Here is an 18,969-nt window from a genome sequence, read left to right as displayed (position 1 = left end):
TTTACATAATAGCACTACGCATGTTTCTAGGCCCCAATTTTGTGGGCACCATATATAGAATTCACCTCCATATGTACAACTATATATACATATTGGATGCATAATTTATAAATGGCTAGTTCCTTGCATATAACGTTGCTTTGCATACAGAAAAGGCCTACACAATTGTTCCCGAATTGGGGAAAAGCATTATTGCATCTTGTTTCTCCCATTGTGTCCTGCGGCATTCAGACACTGCATATTTACTTGTAGTGGTCTGGTGACTGGACTGTGGGCAGGCATTATTAGCCATTACTTCACGCTGGCATCACTATGAGTTCAGTGTGCTTCCTCAGACCCTTTTCATATGTTTGTAAAGTCAGGAGGGATTTTGCATGTCCAAAAAAGAATTAATGAGGCTTATGCATATTGTAATCAAGCTGAAAATGAATTATGTTCTGGAAAGTGGCAAAAAATATAAAAACCAGAGGGTGTATTTGGCTTATTCAGGGGCCTCATAGCCAAATATTTTCAAATCCAGAATACTAATATTCTATTTGCCTGACTTGGCTAATCTCTTTTTGACAGAAATGTTTCTAAATTAAACCTGTATCTCATGATACAAAGAATTTGGGGCTCTCCACAAAACTAACAGGTGGCTGGTATAAGAGAGATAAACTGAAGTACAAATTTGTAATAATTTACCAGTGACTATAAAACAGATATCTTCTTACAGACAAGCTTATTCATTTACGTATTTTCCCCTGGATTCCATATATGGCGCACAAAACCATGTGAGCAAATTTGGGTGCATGTCCAATTTCTGTGCACAATTTGAGTAATGAACCAATTAGCACTGGGGGGGGGGGGGAGGATTGCCGGGTTCTTGAAGCCTGGATTGGCCGCTGTCGGAGACAGGATGCTGGGCTTGATGGACCCTTGGTCTTTTCCCAGTATGGTGGTGCTTATATGCTTATGGGTGCTAATAAACAATTATCAGTGCCAATTGCCAATAATTAGAATTTACGCATGCATCTTGTTAGGTGCTATTCTATAAAGATTCATGTATAAATTCTTGTTACAGAATATGGTAGATCTGTGCCTACTTGAGCTGTGAGGAATTACACTAGTCTTCAATTGGTGTAAATCCTTGCGCCTAAAAGTTAGACGCAGATCCCGGCACTAGGTGCTTTCTATAAACAACGCCCAACTCATAGCACTGTTTATAGAATAGTGCTTAGGACCAGATTCTATATAAGGCACCTAAAAAATCCGTATGGTAAACATTTCCTCCTAAGCGTATTCCATAAGCAGTGCCTAGATTTAGGCGCGGTATATAGAATATGCTTATTTGATATCCCAGCACCTAAAATGACGCACCTCCATTTGCACCAATGAAAATGTGGCGTAAATCCCTGCGCATGGATTTACAAACACTGGGCCATATTCTATAACTACGCGTGTAAATTTTGGAATGCTCATAAAACGCCTAATTGCCCGCCCACAGCCATGCTCTTTTGAATTGTGCACATTATTTATTTATTTGTTACATTTATACCCCACATTTTCCCACATATTTGCAGGCTCAATGTGGCTTACAAAGTACCGTAAAGGCGTTTGCCATTTCGGTTGATAACAAATACAAGATTGTGTTGTGGTCAAATGAGATAGAAGTGAATCAGGCGTCATGGGTCGAGGGGAAAGAGGATAGTAAATTGTCCAGTACAATCTTTGATTATGTTGTGTTGCAGGGTCTGGGGATTTATGTTGGATCGTTGGGATAAGCTTTTTTGAAGAGGTGGGTTTTTAATGACTTCCTGAAATTTAGGTGGTCATGTATTGTTTTCACAGCATACGGGAGTCCATTCCATAGTTGTGCGCTTATGTACTACTTACTACTACTACTTAACATTTCTAGTGCGCTACTAGGGTTATGCAGCGCTGTAGAAATTAACAAAGAAGGACGGTCCTTGCTCAAAGGAGCTTACAATCTAAAGAACAAAATGTCAAGTTGGGGCAGTCTGGATTTCCTGAGTAGAGGTGTACTGGTTAGGTGCCGAAGGCGACATTGAAGAGGTGGACTTTAAGCAGTGATTTGAAGATGGGCAGGGAGGGGGCCTGGTGTATGTGCTCGGGGAGTTTGTTCCACGCATGGGGTGAGGCGAGGCAGAAAGGGCGGAGCCTGGAGTTGGCGGTGGTGGAGAAGGGTACTGAAAGGAGGGATTTGTCTTGAGAGCGGAGGTTACGGGTAGGAACGTAAGGGGCGATGAGGGTTGAGAGGTAAGGAGGGGCTGCAGATCGAGTGCATTTGTAGGTTAGTAGCAGAAGCTTGAACTGAATGCGGTACCTGATCAGAAGCCAATGAAGTGACTTGAGGAGAGGGGTGATATGAGTGTATCGGTTCAGGCGGAAGGTAAGACGTGCAGCAGAGTTCTGAACGGACTGAAGGGGGGATAGGTGGCTAAGTGGGAGACCAGTGAGGAGTAGGTTACAGTAGTCAAGGCGAGAGGTAATGAGAGAGTGGATGAGAGTTCGGGTGGTGTTCTCAGCGAGGAAAGGGCGAATTTTGCTAATGTTATAGAGGAAGAAGCGACAGGTCTTGGCTATCTGCTGGATATGCGCAGGGAAGGAGAGGGAGGAGTCGAAGATGACACCGAGGTTGCGGGCAGATGAGACGGGGATGATGAGGGTGTTATCAACTGAGATAGAGAGTGGAGGTAGAGGAGAAGTGGGTTTGGGTGGGAAGACAAGAAGTTCGGTCTTGGCCATGTTCAGTTTCAGGTGGCGGTTGGACATCCAGGCAGCAATGTCGGATAAGCAGGCTGATACTTTGGCCTGGGTTTCCGCAGTGATGTCTGGTGTGGAGAGATAAAGCTGGGTGTCGTCGGCATAAATATGATAGTGGAAGCCATGAGACGAGATCAGGGAGCCCAGGGAAGAGGTGTAGATTGAGAAAAGAAGGGGTCCAAGGACAGAACCCTGAGGGACACCAACAGAGAGCGGGATAGGGGTGGAGGAAGAACCATGAGAGTGTACTCTGAAGGTACGATGGGAGAGATAAGAGGAGAACCAGGAGAGGACAGAGCCCTGGTACCCAAAAGAGGCCAGTGTGTCGAGAAGTAAGTTGTGATTGACAGTGTCAAAAGCGGCGGATAGGTTGAGGAGAATGAGGATGGAGTAATGACCTTTGGATTTGGTGAGGAACAGGTCATTGCAGACTTTGGATAATGCCGTTGCTGTCGAGTGTAATGGGCGAAAGCCAGATTGAAGCGGATTGAGGATAGCATGAGAGGCGAGAAAATCAAGGCAACGGCTGTGAACGGCGCGTTCAAGTATTTTGGAGAGGAAGGGTAGGAGGGAAATGGGGCGGTAGTTGGAGGGACAGGTAGGGTCAAGTGAAGGTTTTTTGAGGAGAGGTGTGACTATAGCATGCTTGAAGGTGTCAGGGACAGTTGCAGTGGAGAGAGAGAGGTTGAGGATATGACAGATGGGGGGGGGGGGGGGTGATAGTAGGAGAGATGGTGTTAAGTAAGTTGGTGGGGATGGGGTCTGAGGACCAGGTGGTGCATTTTGAGGAGGAGAGAAGATGGGCGGTTTCCTCTTCAGTGATATCAGGAAAAGAGGAGAAGGAGGCCTGGTTTGGTTGGTTGAGGGAGTGGGTGATAGGATGAAGAGGAGGAGAAGGTTTAGTGGTGAATTCGAGGTTGATCTTCTGGACCTTGTCCCGGAAGTAGTCAGCCAGTGATTGAGGAGAGAGTGAGGGGGTGGGGGTGGGAGCGGAGGGCACTTTGAGGAGGGAGTTGAGGGTGGCGAAGAGATGATGAGGGTTAGAGCTGAGGGAATTAGTCAATTGGGTGTAATAGTCCTGTTTGGCGAGGAATAGGGAGGACTGGAAGGAGGATAGCATGAATTTGTAGTGAATGAAGTCAGTATGTGTGCGAGATTTCCTCCATAGGCGTTCAGCTGATCGGGTGCAGGAGCGAAGGTAACGGGTGCAAGGGTTAAGCCAGGGCTGGGGATTAGTATGCCTTGTGGGACGGGAAACGGACGGTGCAAAGGTGTCTAGGGCAGAGGAGAGAGTGGCATTGTAAGTGGAAACAGCCTTGTCGACAGACTCGGAGGACATGATGGACGGGAGGAGATCAGAGATACTAGAGGATAAGGTGGGGGGGTCAACAGCCTGGAGATTTCTGGAGGTAGTGGTTTGAGTTGGGCGGGACTGAGGGGGAGGGTGTCATAGTTGTGCGCTTATGTAGAAGCTAGATGCATGAGTTGTTTTGTATTTTAGCCCTTTGCAGTTTGGGTAATGTAGGTTTAGATCGTGCTGATCTGAGTCTATTTCTAGTTGGTAGATCTATTAGGTGCATTAGAATTTAGGTGCAGTTTATTACAGAATATGCTACATATATAAGTACATAAGTAGTGCCATACTGGGAAAGACCAAAGGTCCATCTAGCCCAGCATCCTGTCACCGACAGTGGCCAATCCAGGTCAAGGGCACCTGGCACGCTCCCCAAACGTAAAAACATTCCAGACAAGTTATACCTAAAAATGCGGAATTTTTCCAAGTCCATTTAATAGCGGTCTATGGACTTGTCCTTTAGGAATCTATCTAACCCCTTTTTAAACTCCGTCAAGCTAACCGCCCGTACCACGTTCTCCGGCAACGAATTCCAGAGTCTAATTACACGTTGGGTGAAGAAAGATTTTCTCCGATTCGTTTTAAATTTACCACACTGTAGCTTCAACTCATGCCCTCTAGTCCTAGTATTTTTGGATAGCGTGAACAGTCGCTTCACATCCACCCGATCCATTCCACTCATTATTTTATACACTTCTATCATATCTCCCCTCAGCCGTCTCTTCTCCAAGCTGAAAAGCCCTAGCCTTCTCAGCCTCTCTTCGTAGGAAAGTTGTCCCATCCCCACTATAATTTTCGTCGCCCTTCGCTGTACCTTTTCCAATTCTACTATATCTTTTTTGAGATACGGAGACCAGTACTGAACACAATACTCCAGGTGCGGTCGCACCATGGAGCGATACAACGGCATTATAACATCCGCACACCTGGACTCCATACCCTTCCTAATAACACCCAACATTCTATTCGCTTTCCTAGCCGCAGCAGCACACTGAGCAGAAGGTTTCAGCGTATCATCGACGACGACACCCAGATCCCTTTCTTGATTCGTAACTCCTAACGCGGAACCTTGCAAGACGTAGCTATAATTCGGGTTCCTCTTACCCACATGCATCACTTTGCACTTGTCAACATTGAACTTCATCTGCCACTTGCACGCCCATTCTCCCAGTCTCGCAAGGTCCTCCTGTAATCGTTCACATTCCTCCTGCGACTTGACGACCCTGAATAATTTTGTGTCATTGGCGAATTTAATTACCTCACTAGTTATTCCCATCTCTAGGTCATTTATAAATACATTAAAAAGCAACGGACCCAGCACAGACCCCTGCGGGACCCCACTAACTACCCTCCTCCACTGCTTAGTGAGTTGTGTGCGTAAATTCTAATTTTTATCAGTTAGTGCTTATTTTTGCTTGTTAAGTGCTGTTATCAATGCTGATGAGCCTGTCAAGCCAATTAATATATGTGCACTATTATAGAATACACCTGGATTTTGGCACAGATCTCTAGGCAGGAGGAGTGGCCTAGTGGTTAGGGTGGTGGACTTTGGTCCTGAGAAACTGAGTTCAATTCCCACTTCAGGCACAGGCAGCTCCTTGTGACTCTGGGCAAGTCACATAACCCTCCATTGCCCCAGGTACAAATAAGTACCTGTATACAATATGTAAGCCACATTGAGCCTGCCATGAATGGGAAAGTAGGGGGTACAAATGTAATAAAAATAAATAAAATCTAGAATCAAGGATAGTGCTCATTTTTTTCAGCGCCATATATAGAATTTGGTTCTTTAAGTATTTATGTTATCAATTATTGCACTCCGCTTTGATCAGTCTTTGGAATTAAGCAGATTGTATATGTATAAGCTTAGATTAATGACTGGAAATCTTTTTTCACAGAACATTGGGTAGCTTCGGGAAAGGGAATAGACAAATTTTGTGCAAGGTAAAGCACAGGTGATTGAAAATAAAATCCCGAGATGCCATCCTGGGTCCAGCGCATCACTACATAATACTGATCTGCCACCTGTCAGAGGAGAATGGGCATTGCGGCACATGGGAAATGGCACCCACGCTTTATTTCTTGCACTTTCCTCTAAATAGCCAGTGCTTGCCTTTGTTGGAGACAGAATGCCAGGGCCAGATGGACTTTTGGTCTCACTTAATTTTGCAAGTCTTAAGTTTTTATGTAACATTAGCTCATAAGGATTTTTCTTTAGCTGAATTCTAAATGTCAACTTTCAGGCTTGGTGAAATCTCTTGTAATATTGTTTTTGATATCTAATTAGGAAACCTGCTTCTGAAAAGGGATGTTAAGGCTTTCTTACATATACACCAAAAGCAAGGAACTACAGAAAGGTGAGCTGAGGCCTAAGAGCAAAGGGAATAAAATGGTGAAATATTCAGTGTGTAGCATCTGTTCATTGGTGGTGTACTTTTAAAGAATATTGGCATAGTTGACATTCATGTTATATATATATTTCTATTCAATGTTTGTAGACCATTGGGGAGCAATGGTGAGCCCTGTCCAGCATGCATTTGCATACTAGCAGGCCCCCATTCCCCCCAATGCAGCAGCTCCCTGCAGGAACCTCGACCCGACCAACCCCCTCCCCCAGTGACAAGGGGCTGGAGGTCTGTCGGACATCCAATCCCCCTGACCCCCCAACACAGGTTCAGGGGGGGCTGGAGGTCTGCTGGGTCTGCAGCCCCCCTAACCAACCCCAGCATTCCTGAGATGTCCCTGGTGGCCCAGTGGGCAGCGGTCAATCCCCCCCACCTGGTGGTCTAGCGGCCATTCCCCACCCCCATACCTTAGGTTGGAGGAGGGAGGTGTCTTCCCTCCTCTACCATCGGTGCTGTCTGCAAAATGATGGTGCCTGGCCCTGCCAAATGTATCCTGGGATGCACTGGGTGGGGCTTTATACCATATAAGAGAGTTTCTCCCCTATATGGTGTGAAGCCCTGACCAGCGCATCCCAGGATACACTGGGCAGGGCTGGGTGCCACCATTTTGCAGATGGCACCGATGGAAGAGGAGGGAGACCATCTCCCTCCTCCAACCTAAGGTAGGGGGGGTCAGGAGATTGACCGTGGACCACCAGGGACACTCAGGAATGCTGGGGGGGGGTTAGGGGGGCTGGAGACCTCCCAGATCTCCAGCCCCCTTGAACCTGTGTAGGGGCGGTTGGGGGTACCAGAGGTCTGCCGGACCTCCAGCCCCCTGCTGCTAGGGGGAGGGGGGTTGGCTCGGCTCGGGATTCCTGCCGGGGCTGATCAGTCTGTGTTGGGGGGGGGGGGTTGAGTTGGGGGGACCAGAGGTCCACAGGACCTCCAACCCCCATTTCGCTTGGCTCAGTTGGGGGTAGTTGGGGTCTGGTAGTCCCATGGACGTCCAGCCCCTGTGTTTGACAGGTCTGGGCTTTTGACATGCAACCTTCTATGAGTCTTGCTGCAGCATTCTGAACCAATTGGAGCTGGTGCAGATCCTTTGTAGTCAGACCATTGTAGAGTGCATTACAGTAATCCAGTCTTGATGTTATCATGGTATGCACAACTGGGATAAGATTTTTCTTCTCGATGTAAGGAGAGAGGCAGCATAGTGCTTAGCCCATTCTTGAACTGATGTTAGACAGATAATCAGTTTTTCAGGGCTATAGGTAAGTCAGGTTTAATGGGTTTGAGTAGCTGCACATCATCCGCATAGATGTAGAACTGAGTGTCTGTTGACCTAATCAGCTCGGCTAGTAGCTTGAGGTAGATATTGAACAGAATAGGTGATAGTATCGATCCTTGTGGTACACCACAGGTCAATGCCCATGGTGGCGATGAGTGTACTGCCAAACTTTATGGATTGTTGCCTGTCTGATAGAAAGGATCTGAACCGCGCAAGTACTGTTCCATTGATAACTAAGATCCACAGTGTCAAAAGCTGCTGAGAAATCTAGCAAAACTAACACAGAGGCAAATCCCCTGTCTCGGTTTCTGTGAAGATCATCTAGTAGTGATATGAGGATCGTTTCTGTTCCATAACTGTGTCTGAATCCAGATTGACATTGATCTAGCCAGTTTCAATTTACAATTTACTAATTTACCACCTGTCATCTGATTCCCTTCATCCTGATCTTGAGAATGCCTGTTTAAAGAACCACATCTGTGCTTTTTACCTGGAGCCCAAATGTTATGCTCTGTGGAAATGTCCAATATTCATTCCACAGAAGTGGCACTGTGTATGTTAATGTAGACCTTTAGGTAAAATTCCTGTCTAAGCTAAGATGAAGGATGAACTCATAATAACGTTGCTGAGAGGAATTCAATGTCCTCTGTGGAGAGTAATGATGCTATAACTCCTGGTGCATCCAAACTTCATACTATATTGTAATTCTCTGTCTGAGGTATGCTATAGATAATATTTTCAGGGTCGATATTCACAGAGATTTAGCGGGCCAGAAACTGGTTAAATTGCTTGTGCAGGGTTATCCACCGATGTTCAGTGGCACTTATTTGGGTAGTGTCGCTGAATAACACCACAGATTGCTAAACTCAAAGCCAGCAATTTTGTGGGCAGTCTGGAGGCAGAGTTGGCAGTTATGCTGCTAAGTGCTGGTATTCAGCACTTAACCACCTAAGGGGCCTTTTTACAAAGCAGCGGAAAGTCCACCGCAGGCTTACCACACGGCAATCTGGAACTACCGTTGGCCCAATGTGGGAGCCGGCGGTAGTTCCACCCCCATTGTGCAGCAGTTCCTGTGCCAGCAGAAATATTTGAAAAATATTTCCACAGGGGGTTAGCTGGTAGTAATCGGGGAGCGCCGCGTGCTGGCTGGTTACCACTGGGTTAGTGCAGGAGCCCTTATCGCCACCTCAATGGGTGGCGGTAAGTGCTCCCCCCCCCCGGCATCGCCATGCAGTAAGTTCAGTCTTCCCTCATGGCCATTTCTTTTTTTCGGCCTTGTTACCTGCTGCGGTAAAAAGGGCCTCAGCGCATGGCAAAAATGGCCACTGTCGCTAGCACAAAGCCCCTTTTACTGCAGCCTAGTAAAAGGGCCCCTAAGTGGCCAAATTGGACCACATAAAAGTCAGTCCCATCTTTATGCAGTGTTGCTTAGGCGTTTAAGTGCTGAGCTTTGAACTCAACCACATAAGAGATAGCCGACTGCACAATCCTGGATATTCAATGCTGGTGCCCGGACATGGCCTGGCATTGAATATCCAGGAATAACGTTAGCAGCAGCTAAGCAGACGCTCACCGCTGCTAGCTGAATACCTACCCCATCACTGCTATCTCATAAAGACCTTTGTGGGGACTAAAATTTGATCTTGTGACTAGAAGGGTGGCTACAGCTGTTGACTCCAGTGGACAATTTATTTTACTTATTCAAATTTATTTATCTCTAGTTTGTATCCATGCTGAACAATCAAAGAATATTAAGCAATTCCAATAAAATTTCAATCTAACAAATCTGGGAATGTCACTGATCAGAAGAAGCATTTAAATGTTGTTGAGATCAAGGAAGGGAAAAGTCAGTACTGTGAGAGCTATCTAGCCAAGGATAATTTATTGCTGCATAACGAGACTGAGAGTTTAGAAATATGGTGATTGCAATGTACATTCAGCTTACACATTTTTAGAAGGCACGTTTTGCTCAAGCATTAGCATCTGTTGGGTAGGATCCATCTGGCTGTCTGTTTATTAATCCATTTGCTTAGGTTTGCAATGTCTGATGCCTCTCATCCATCACCATGTCCAGGAGGGAGATCTCAACTGTTCAGTTTTCTGGAAACCAACCACTCAGGAACATCCCAAGATGAAAACATACCCTGTGTGATTTGCCCCCTAGCACTCCTGTCCCACCCACTGCATCACAGCCAAGCAGGGAAGGCAATGAATGAGGTGCAATTTTGACTCCCCAGCTCCCTTGCACCCTATACAGGTGCACATCCCATACATTGCTTGCTATGGCCCTGCAACCGCTTAGAGGATAGGGTATGCTCACAGGTCAGGCTCTACAGTAATATCAATCAGATCCCCCTGACTGTCATGAACTTCTTGAATTGGTTACTCACTCAGGAGGGCTAAAAGAAGGAGGAGATGAGTCAACGTGGATCCCCTCAGGAACAGAATCTGGAAGTTTACTTTCTTCACTCAGAAGGGGGCAGGGAGTTTGCAGATGGGACAATCTTAGTACCAGTAGCTCAAGCATGGACGGGGTACGTACTTTGTACTGTGAGATGCCTTTCCCATCTCCACTTATATACCTGCCAGAACATTTACTCTGGACTGAAGGACACAAGGAAACTTTCAGTTTCCCTTGAAAGAAGCCCCCAGTCTATACCATGGCCAGATTTGTATTTATTTAAATAAATTTCTTTCAGCCTATTCAGACCACAATAAAAACATAGGAGTAATAAGGTGCATAGTAATGCAAGATACAATAAAAGAAAAGTAAATGTAAATGGCACTCAAAAATTAGACACTGGGAAAAATCCAGGTCAAGTGCTATTCTATAAAGAGCATTCCGGGCTGAGTGCCTTTTATAGAATTGTGCTTAGCGCGGATTCCATGCCCAACTTTGGGAGCAGGGATTTACACCTGCTGACACCTGGTATAATTCCTGGCATGCTTCTGGGTTTACAACCCCACTATTCTATAACACTGTGCCTAAAGTTTTAGAAGGCCCCTGACCCACCCATACCCGACACATGCCCCTCCCATGGCCCTGTGGGCTATTGCTTGAAGTATTGTGTTATGATTATAAACCAGGACACACAGCAAGACCATTGAGACTTTGATTGTCCACTGTACACATATGAGGACCTCTTCAAACTCTTCAGAGTATGTGTTAATAAACTTTACACAGTATTATTATTTTGGAATGGGAATTAGTCTTGTTTATCTTCACTAATGCTGTCATTAGTACGCAGCCATGAAAAGAATTTGCGTGTGAGCACTTACGACATCTATTTTGTAGGTGGTAAAGGCTCACACGCTAATCCTGTGCTAGTTAGCGCAAGATAATATAGCTGCGCTAACTGATTAGCGCAGAAACGTCCAGTTTCCACTGCCAGACATGTCCCCTTTTGTAAGATACGTTTCTGAAACTCATTTTCATTGTTTGATTTATGAATATAAGTGAACACATATCTCTCTCACTATTTCAATGTAAAATATTTATGAGTGAATGTGCATGTATCTCATTATTTTAGTATTTACATTTTTATTTTACATTCACATATTAAACATAAATGTACAAGCAATATCTGAAAATTGAAGAAAAAAGAAAAAAAATCTTCAAGAAATTATCTGTCAACTTTGTCCACAACATATTGGATCCAAGTACCAAGAAATTAAAATTACAGAGAAAAAGGGAAAACTGTACATCAATGAAGCAGTAGAGAAACTACAAATACTCGCAGCCGATTTACAGCATAATTTAACTACTACTACTACTTAACATTTCTAGAGCGCTACTAGGGTTACGCAGCGCTGTACAAATTAACAAAGAAGGACAGTCCCTGCTCATGGGAGTAACCAGGGGAACCCTCACTCCTTCTTTAGAATTAATGGATTACAGCAGTTTCTTGGGGTCAAAGAATACATAATTAGTCAAGTTTAGAGACACTAACATCTACAAGGAAATTTTAATAAAAACAATCCATCTAAGTTGAGAACTCTTGCTTTTAAGGCCAAGAATTCTCTCCTTCTTTTTTGTGTGTCCCTTGCCAAATCAGGAAAAATCTGAATTTTAGATCTCAAAAAAACAGCATTTTTATGATGAAAATAGGAATGAAAAATATTATTTCTGTCTGGCTCTAAAGCAAAAGTCACTAGAAGGGTAGTCCGTTCTGTTATGATTTCTAAAGAGCTTTCAAGAAATATTGGGCTCTAACTATGGGCGGATAGCCCTCAGCTGGAACTCCCAATATTTCACCAAAGTATTTCTTTAGCATATTACAAGCAGGAATTAAAGGTGATTTAGGAAAATTTAAAAACCTCAAGTTGTTCCTTTGTCCTTGATTTTCTAAGTATTCAAGCTTATCAGCTTGAATATCTTTTTCCCTGATTACTGTTGAAGCCATATTCTGTAACTGCATGATTTCACCTTCTAGTGTGGTAGATTTATTAACTTGCATTTTAATCTTGCCGGACAGAGATTGATAGGATTGTCTCAACTCCAAAATCTCTCCCTTAAAGGAGTTAGAAAGCTGTAGAAGGGAAGAGTTCAAACCTTGGGTTGCATCCCATAGCGACTCCATTGTATCCACAGCTGGTCTACCCAAAACACCATTCCCTCTGGAAGCAGCGCACTGGATGAGATAGGAGGAAGACTGATCAACTTGCCTCTCCTCTGATGTTAAACTCCTCAGGGACGACATAGCGATGGTTCCTCCCCTCTCAGTAAGAGAAGCTTGCTCCCTTCCAGGCGCCTCAACTTGCTGCATCGCCGTTGCTAAGGAACTGCTTCTGGGTCGTGGGGGACTGTGCTACAGAGAGAACTAAGCGAAGCTCCCTCGATGCTGCGGTCCACCTCCACCACCACGGAACCCATCGAAGTGGGCACTGGTTCTCCTAGCACTCACACTCCAAAGCTCTCCAGAGTAGCCTGACGCGAAGTAGGGGTTTCCTTCTGGCTTGAGGTAAGAGCCCTAGTCTTCCCCTTTCTTTTTCCCATTTCCAGCACGGGGAAAAGTTCTTATCATCAGGTACACTCACGGGTAGTCAGGAGCGTTGAAAACGCCAAACTGCTTCAGTCGCCATCTTGGATCCTCCATTCTCCCGTATCTCATTATTTTAATAGAGTCCATAAGAAGAAATGGGAACCAGGAAGCTCTTTATTACCAGCATTCAATCAAGTCCCGACACAGCTGCTTGAATGCTGGTATTAAAGAGTTTCCTGGTTCCCATTTCTTCTTGTGGCTCGTTTTATTCATGGAGGATGTTTGGATCTTAAGACTTAATTTCTTTAACTGACTGTAGTTTTGAATCAGTTGGTTATCTGAATGCATCTTCCATTTAAATAAGTGGCCACTATTTACTAACAGAGTGGAGTAGCCTAACGATTAGAGCAGCAGGCTCAAGCTGAGAAGCAGGGGAGCCGTGATCTTGGTTAACGCACATAACTCTCCTGTACCTCAGGTACAAATTCAGATTGTAAACCCTCCAGGGATTAATATATAATATGCACAACTTCAATAGCTTTTGAAAGAAAATAAATAAATAAATAAATAAATAAATAAATAAATATGCAATGTACTGTGCAGTTAGAATAAACTAAACAGTGCATTATTTAAATATAAATATTGGTAGTTATTATCCATTATCAGTTGTTTTAATATTGCAACATGACATTTTGTCTGATTTTTTGGCGTCATGCCATTTTGTCCGTGTCAGTTTCTCCCATGACATTTTGTCAGGCCACCATTAAAATTGCCTTTCAAAAGCACTTACTCTTTCACAGCAATATTGTGATTATCTTCTATTAAGTCTCCATTTCTTCTGAGACGTTAAGTCTGGATATCACACCAATGTAAACTGATGTTGCGTTTCCTCTTTCCAGATTAGCCCACAGTGACTCCTCTTTAACTTGTAAGCCCTGCAGTTCTATACATTTAATATTACTTTTACATATGGTGCTGCTATTCCTCCCTTTCTTCCTATCCTGTCTTCCTCAGCAGATTATAGCTTGATATAACTATATCCCAGTCATGGTTCTCTGTGGTTCTAAAATTAATGTGTGTGTGTGTGTGTGGGGGGGGGGGTCTCCATAGCAATACTTTACCATCTCTCTGACCTCACGTGCAACTTTCTTCAAATCAGTCACCTTACTTTCAAATTCTTCCTACTTTCTTACTCATCTATATGTTACAACTTTGCCTTACCTTTCACTACCAATTATAATGTTCTAGTACATATTGAGGGGCATAATCGAAAGGGGCCACCCATCTCTAAGGGCGCCCATCTCCGGGAATGGCTATGAGAAGGGGCAGTCCCAACCGTATTATCGAAAAAGATGGGCGGCCATCTTTTCTTTCAATAATACGGTTGGGCCCGGCCAAATGTCAGAGATGGGCGGGTTTGAGATGGTCGGCATCGGTTTTCAGCGATAATGGAAACCGAAGGCGGCCATCTAAAAAATGAACAACTCCAAGGCATTTGGTCGTGGGAGGGGCCACAACTCTAGACCATTACCATAGCCCTTATGGGTGAAGGGGGGCACCTACATATGGGTACAGTGGGTTTGAGGGGGGGGGGTTGGAGGGCTCACGTTTATCACCACAAGTGGAACAGGTAGGGGGGATGGGCCTGGGTCCACCTGCCTGAAGTGCACTGCACCCACTAAAAACTGCTCCAGGGACCTGCATACTGCTGTCATGGAGCTGGGTATGACATTTGAAGCTGGCTTAAAGGCTGGAAAAAAAAGTTTTTAAAGTACTTTTTTTTTGGTGGGAGGGGGTTAGTGACCACTGGGGGAGTCAGGGGAGGTCATCCCTGATTCCCTCCGGTGGTCATCTGGGCAGTTCGGGCACCTGGGTTCGATTCCCACTGCAGGCACAGGCAGCTCCTTGTGACTCTGGGCAAGTCACTTAACCCTCCATTGCCCCAGGTACAAATAAGTACCTGTATATAATATGTAAGCCGCATTGAACCTGCTATGAGTGGGAAAGCGAGGGGTACAAATGTAATAAAAAAAAAAAAAAGGGTAAAAAAAGCGACCTAAATTCTCGCTACGGGCGCCCTTCTTTTTTCCATTATGGCCTGAAGCCGCTCATCTGTTAACCACTCCCATGCCCCCGCCCCTGAACCGCCTTTGCTACTGTGACGACACGCCCCCGTGAACCTTGTTCGTCTCTGCGACGGAGTGCAGTTGAAAGCGCCCCAAATCAGCTTTTGATTATACCAATTTGGGCACCCTCGGGAGATGGCCGCCCATCTCCCGAAGATGGGCGCCCTTCTCCTTTCAAAAATAAGCCTGATTGTATTGTCATGGCGAGTAGTATACCATGCCATACTTTGTATTGTTGTTCAAATATTTCTACTGCTCTAATCGCCTACTGCTCTCATGTTTGATCTATTCTTACTGTACACTGCCTTGAGTGAATTCCTTCAAAAAGGTGGTAAATCCTAATAAATAAATAAATAAATAAATAAATAAATAAATAAAACGTTTAACAAATACAGAATAGTGCCCCCTACTGTGCTGCCTACTAAAGAGTTTCATTTGTATTCTGCTGACATTGCATCATTATATTTCTGTTATATGAATGTTCTACACTGCTGTCTTAAATGTGTACATTACTGACACTATCATATTCTATCACTATGATTTAATTTGCCCATTTCCAAGTTTACCTCACTGTTTTGAGTATTATTCTAACACTTGGCCATTTTGCTATTGCTGTGCTGTTACTACAATGTAAGCTAAGTCAAGCTGCACTACACTGCCCTGGAAGAATCTGTTCCTAAAAGTAGTTAAATCTTAAGACACAGAGCTCTTGCCCACCTCATCTTCATTTCCTACCTTCCCGTTCTTTGGGTGGCAGGAAGGGAGGGAGAATGAACAACAGGGGACGGGCTGTATAGAGGACTGGAGCGACTTTTCCTTATTCTGCTCTGTCTTCCATATCCTCATCTTCCTCCCCTCCTCTGTTCACTGCTTGGGAGAGGACGAAAGGGTCTGGAATGGAAAGCAGATGGTTGTTCTGTTCTCTGTTCCCTGAGAGCTGGCACAAGTCAGCAGCATCAGCAGAACAGAGAGCTCTGTGTGCTCATCCATAGGGAAGGTGTAGTGTGCCCAGGGGTACTTGGGGGCAGTGGCGTTCCTAGGGGTGGTGGTGGGTGCAGAGAAGCAGCATGGAACAACAGAGGACAAGCATGCGCGGCACCCCCCCCAGCGGCATGCATCCGGCGGGGGGGGGGGGGGGGTCCTTCGCGGGGTTGTCCTTTCGCCAGGGGGGGGTCCGCGCTGCATCAGGGGGGCGCTGCACCCGGGGGGCGGGGCACATCAGCGATCCGCCCAGGGTGCCAGCCCCCCCAGGAATGCCACTGCTTGGGGGGCACCTTTTCCAGTGTCTGCTAAAATTGACCCACGGACCCCAAGTTTTAATGAAAGAGCTCAGACTCTACACACCAATTCTGCCTTGGTTCTGTGACTGGTTGCAGGAGGCCTGGCTATTCTGGGGTGGGTCCCTCAGTAATCACCCCACCCCTGAAGGGTGGCCTGGCATTTGAGTACCGGCACCTTTTTTTGCTAGAAAAAACAGGCTGAGTGTGCCCTAATGGAAGAACCAGCCCTGCCTGGACTTCAGTCAGAGAGAGTCCTCTGCAAAAAATGGAGTGGAAGCTGTGACCTGAGTTGCTGAAGGAAAAGTGCAAGCACTTGACCACGAACCAGCCGCCAGAACTCTTGAATGGTATAAAACAAGGTTGAAACGGAGCCTGAAAGACACAAAATCCTCTCAGTAGTGGAGACAAACGTAGATCCATAAAAACGTTCAGAAATGCAGTTACTTAAAAAGCGTATAAGTAAACAACAAAAATAATCACACGCCTCAACCTGTTTGTTACCTTACATAAAGATATGACAGGGAGAACATTGTGGCTGTCGAGCAAGATGCTGTTTCAAATTAGGTGCTGAGGCTGTCTTCAAAGTATACGTACAACATCAGCAATGTCGATGTGCGAGAGGCGGGAATAGGTATAATAATCCGGTTACCAAGGGAGAAGAAGGAAATCTAGTGATGCATTTCAGCACGTCCCTGGATTCAAGTCCCTACTTCCCCACACACCCATGGGGGTTTGCATTGGCCATAGCTTTCCACGGGTAACACGTAGAGGATTTCAGCTTTAGCACACACATTACCATTGCACAAATTAGAGGACAAGAAAGACCGAAGCGAACTTGTGGGCGTGAGAAAGAAAAGGAGGGGGGGGGGGGGGGGGGGGGGGGAGAGCGCCTCGGGCATTGCTTCCCAATCTCTAGTCTGGACGTTTTATTCCCATTCGCTTTGCTGGATCCCTTTGAGCTTCATTCCCCACGGAGGATTTGTGCGTGCAAGTCCTGGGAAAGTGTCCGGCTGGTTCCATGAATTTGGTGACAGACGGGGAAAAACCTCTCCGAGTGGCACGTGATGGTTTTTGGCAAAGGCAAACGTTCGAATAAGGGGGGGAAAAATAAAAGAGGAGGAGGAGGAGAAGGAGAAACACACGCACAGAGAGCAAGGGAAGGACACACGCACGCACACACACACACACACACACACACACATGCACAATAGCCTCTGACAGCAGCACGCACACACTCCAATAAATCCAAGCGAGCTGCAGTTTTGGAGGTGAAGTCTTCCAGCGGGGCGACGAGGAAGCTGCCAGCCCGCGGCCGGGACAGCATGCCGAGCCCGCAGCGGCATTCCGGGCGCTCGGAGGCGCATCCCTGCATCTGACGCTGCCCCCCAGCCAGCCGCACCTGCCGACATGTCCAGGAGGAAGATCTCGTCCGAGTCGTTCAGCTCGCTCGGCTCCGATTACCTGGAAACGAGCCCGGAGGAGGAAGGCGAATGCCCGCTGGCCAGGCTCTGCTGGAACGGCAGCCGGAGCCCTCCTGCATCGCACGAGCTGCCCGAACCGGTGGCTCGCCCCAGGAGGGCTCCCAGGAGGAGGCGGGTCAACCTGGACTCCCTCGGGGAAAGCATCCAGAAGCTGACCTCTCCCACGGTAAATGATCCTCCGGTGGGTGGGAAAGGGGCAGGGGGCGATCCTTGGTTCCCTGCAAGGGAAGGTGCATTTGTGCATTGTGTGCTGTGAGATTCCCTGCTTCTCCAGCACGCAGGCTCTGTCCTTTGACAGCTTGCTCAGCCTGCGATCTGGCCACTTAGTTTCAAGGGGTGCAGGCATGAAGTTTCAGGGGCGTTGGGTCTCCCGCTTTCCTAGACAAAAGTGGCCACGAAAAGGCTCATTTTCTAAACGGATAAAGACTGCAGTGAATTTCCTGCCTGTGGTGCTTCTGACTGAACTCCTGATTTTCTTCTAGTCACCCTTTGGCTTCTTGATGCTCATAACAAAGCTAAATCTAGATGTGTGGTGTCTTTTTGTTGGGGGAGGGGAGGGGGGGGAGGCAGGCAGGGCGATCAATTGGTATTCAGGACTTTTCTCCTAATCTAAAGGACCTTCCAGGGCCTTTCCCCCCACTCTACCAGCTAAAGGCATTTCTAACTAGGTTCCGAGCTGCTGAACATTGGGTTGGAGGTGGAGGGGGCAAAAAGCCCAAGAATTAATTAGTCCAATGAATGCAGACTTTTGTCTGCTAATCGGCAATAGAAAGGTTTAAGTTTCATATCTGGTACGGGCAGCGTGTGACATTTTGGGGAGTTTTCTTTCTTTTTTGTGTATTATTTTGTAGGTAGGAGAATGATGGCAGGGCTCTTGAGCTCAGGAATTCCCAGAAATTGAACTCTACTCACATTTTTACTATAATCCATGCCTGGTTTAGGCGTTCTTTTTCCTTTCCTCCCACGCACCAGCGCTGTAATGGGGAGGGATTTTGAAATTTTAGCCCCATCATTCTTTTCGCCTATCAGAATGGAAGAGAATTAGGGAAGTGATGGCGAATGTGAATAATTGTTCAGAACACAACCTGGTGATTATTTTTCAATCCCTGCATGACCGGAAAACAAATGTCATTTCTAAGGGTTACCATCGTAAGATACAGTCAGTGCTTTCAGTTTCTGAAGAACAGCAACTTAATCATTTTTCGCCATGTCAAATGTGATCTAGCTAGATCAGAGAGAATACAGGACTCATCAGATTATGATTAAAAGCAACATCCATAAGGTTACAAAATGTATGCAGGACAG

General features: G+C 45.9%; 1 protein-coding gene and 1 long non-coding RNA gene across 3 annotated transcripts in view; both read left to right on the top strand.

The window, feature by feature from the left end:
• The first annotated feature begins 4,600 nt into the window (after window positions 1-4,600).
• LOC115468497 lies at window positions 4,601-12,090 on the top strand. The gene is made up of 3 exons (XR_003941881.1): window positions 4,601-4,611; window positions 5,967-5,972; window positions 11,993-12,090. It is a non-coding gene; the product is annotated as an uncharacterized LOC115468497 (long non-coding RNA).
• Window positions 12,091-17,520: 5,430 nt separating this feature from the next.
• GUCY1A2 (guanylate cyclase 1 soluble subunit alpha 2) overlaps window positions 17,521-18,969 on the top strand; it is a 431,042-nt gene continuing 429,593 nt past the window's right edge. For both annotated transcript variants that reach the window (XM_030200255.1, XM_030200253.1), the window contains exon 1: window positions 17,521-17,830. In XM_030200255.1, the coding sequence (XP_030056115.1) occupies window positions 17,591-17,830 (240 nt within the window). In that variant the 5' untranslated portion in view covers window positions 17,521-17,590. The remainder of the gene's footprint in view (window positions 17,831-18,969) is intronic.

Source organism: Microcaecilia unicolor, chromosome 4, assembly GCF_901765095.1.
Source record: "Microcaecilia unicolor chromosome 4, aMicUni1.1, whole genome shotgun sequence".
Classification (NCBI taxonomy): Eukaryota; Metazoa; Chordata; class Amphibia; order Gymnophiona; family Siphonopidae; genus Microcaecilia; species Microcaecilia unicolor.
Note: the sequence above shows the minus strand (reverse complement) of the source record. Positions and strands in the feature narration are given on the sequence as shown.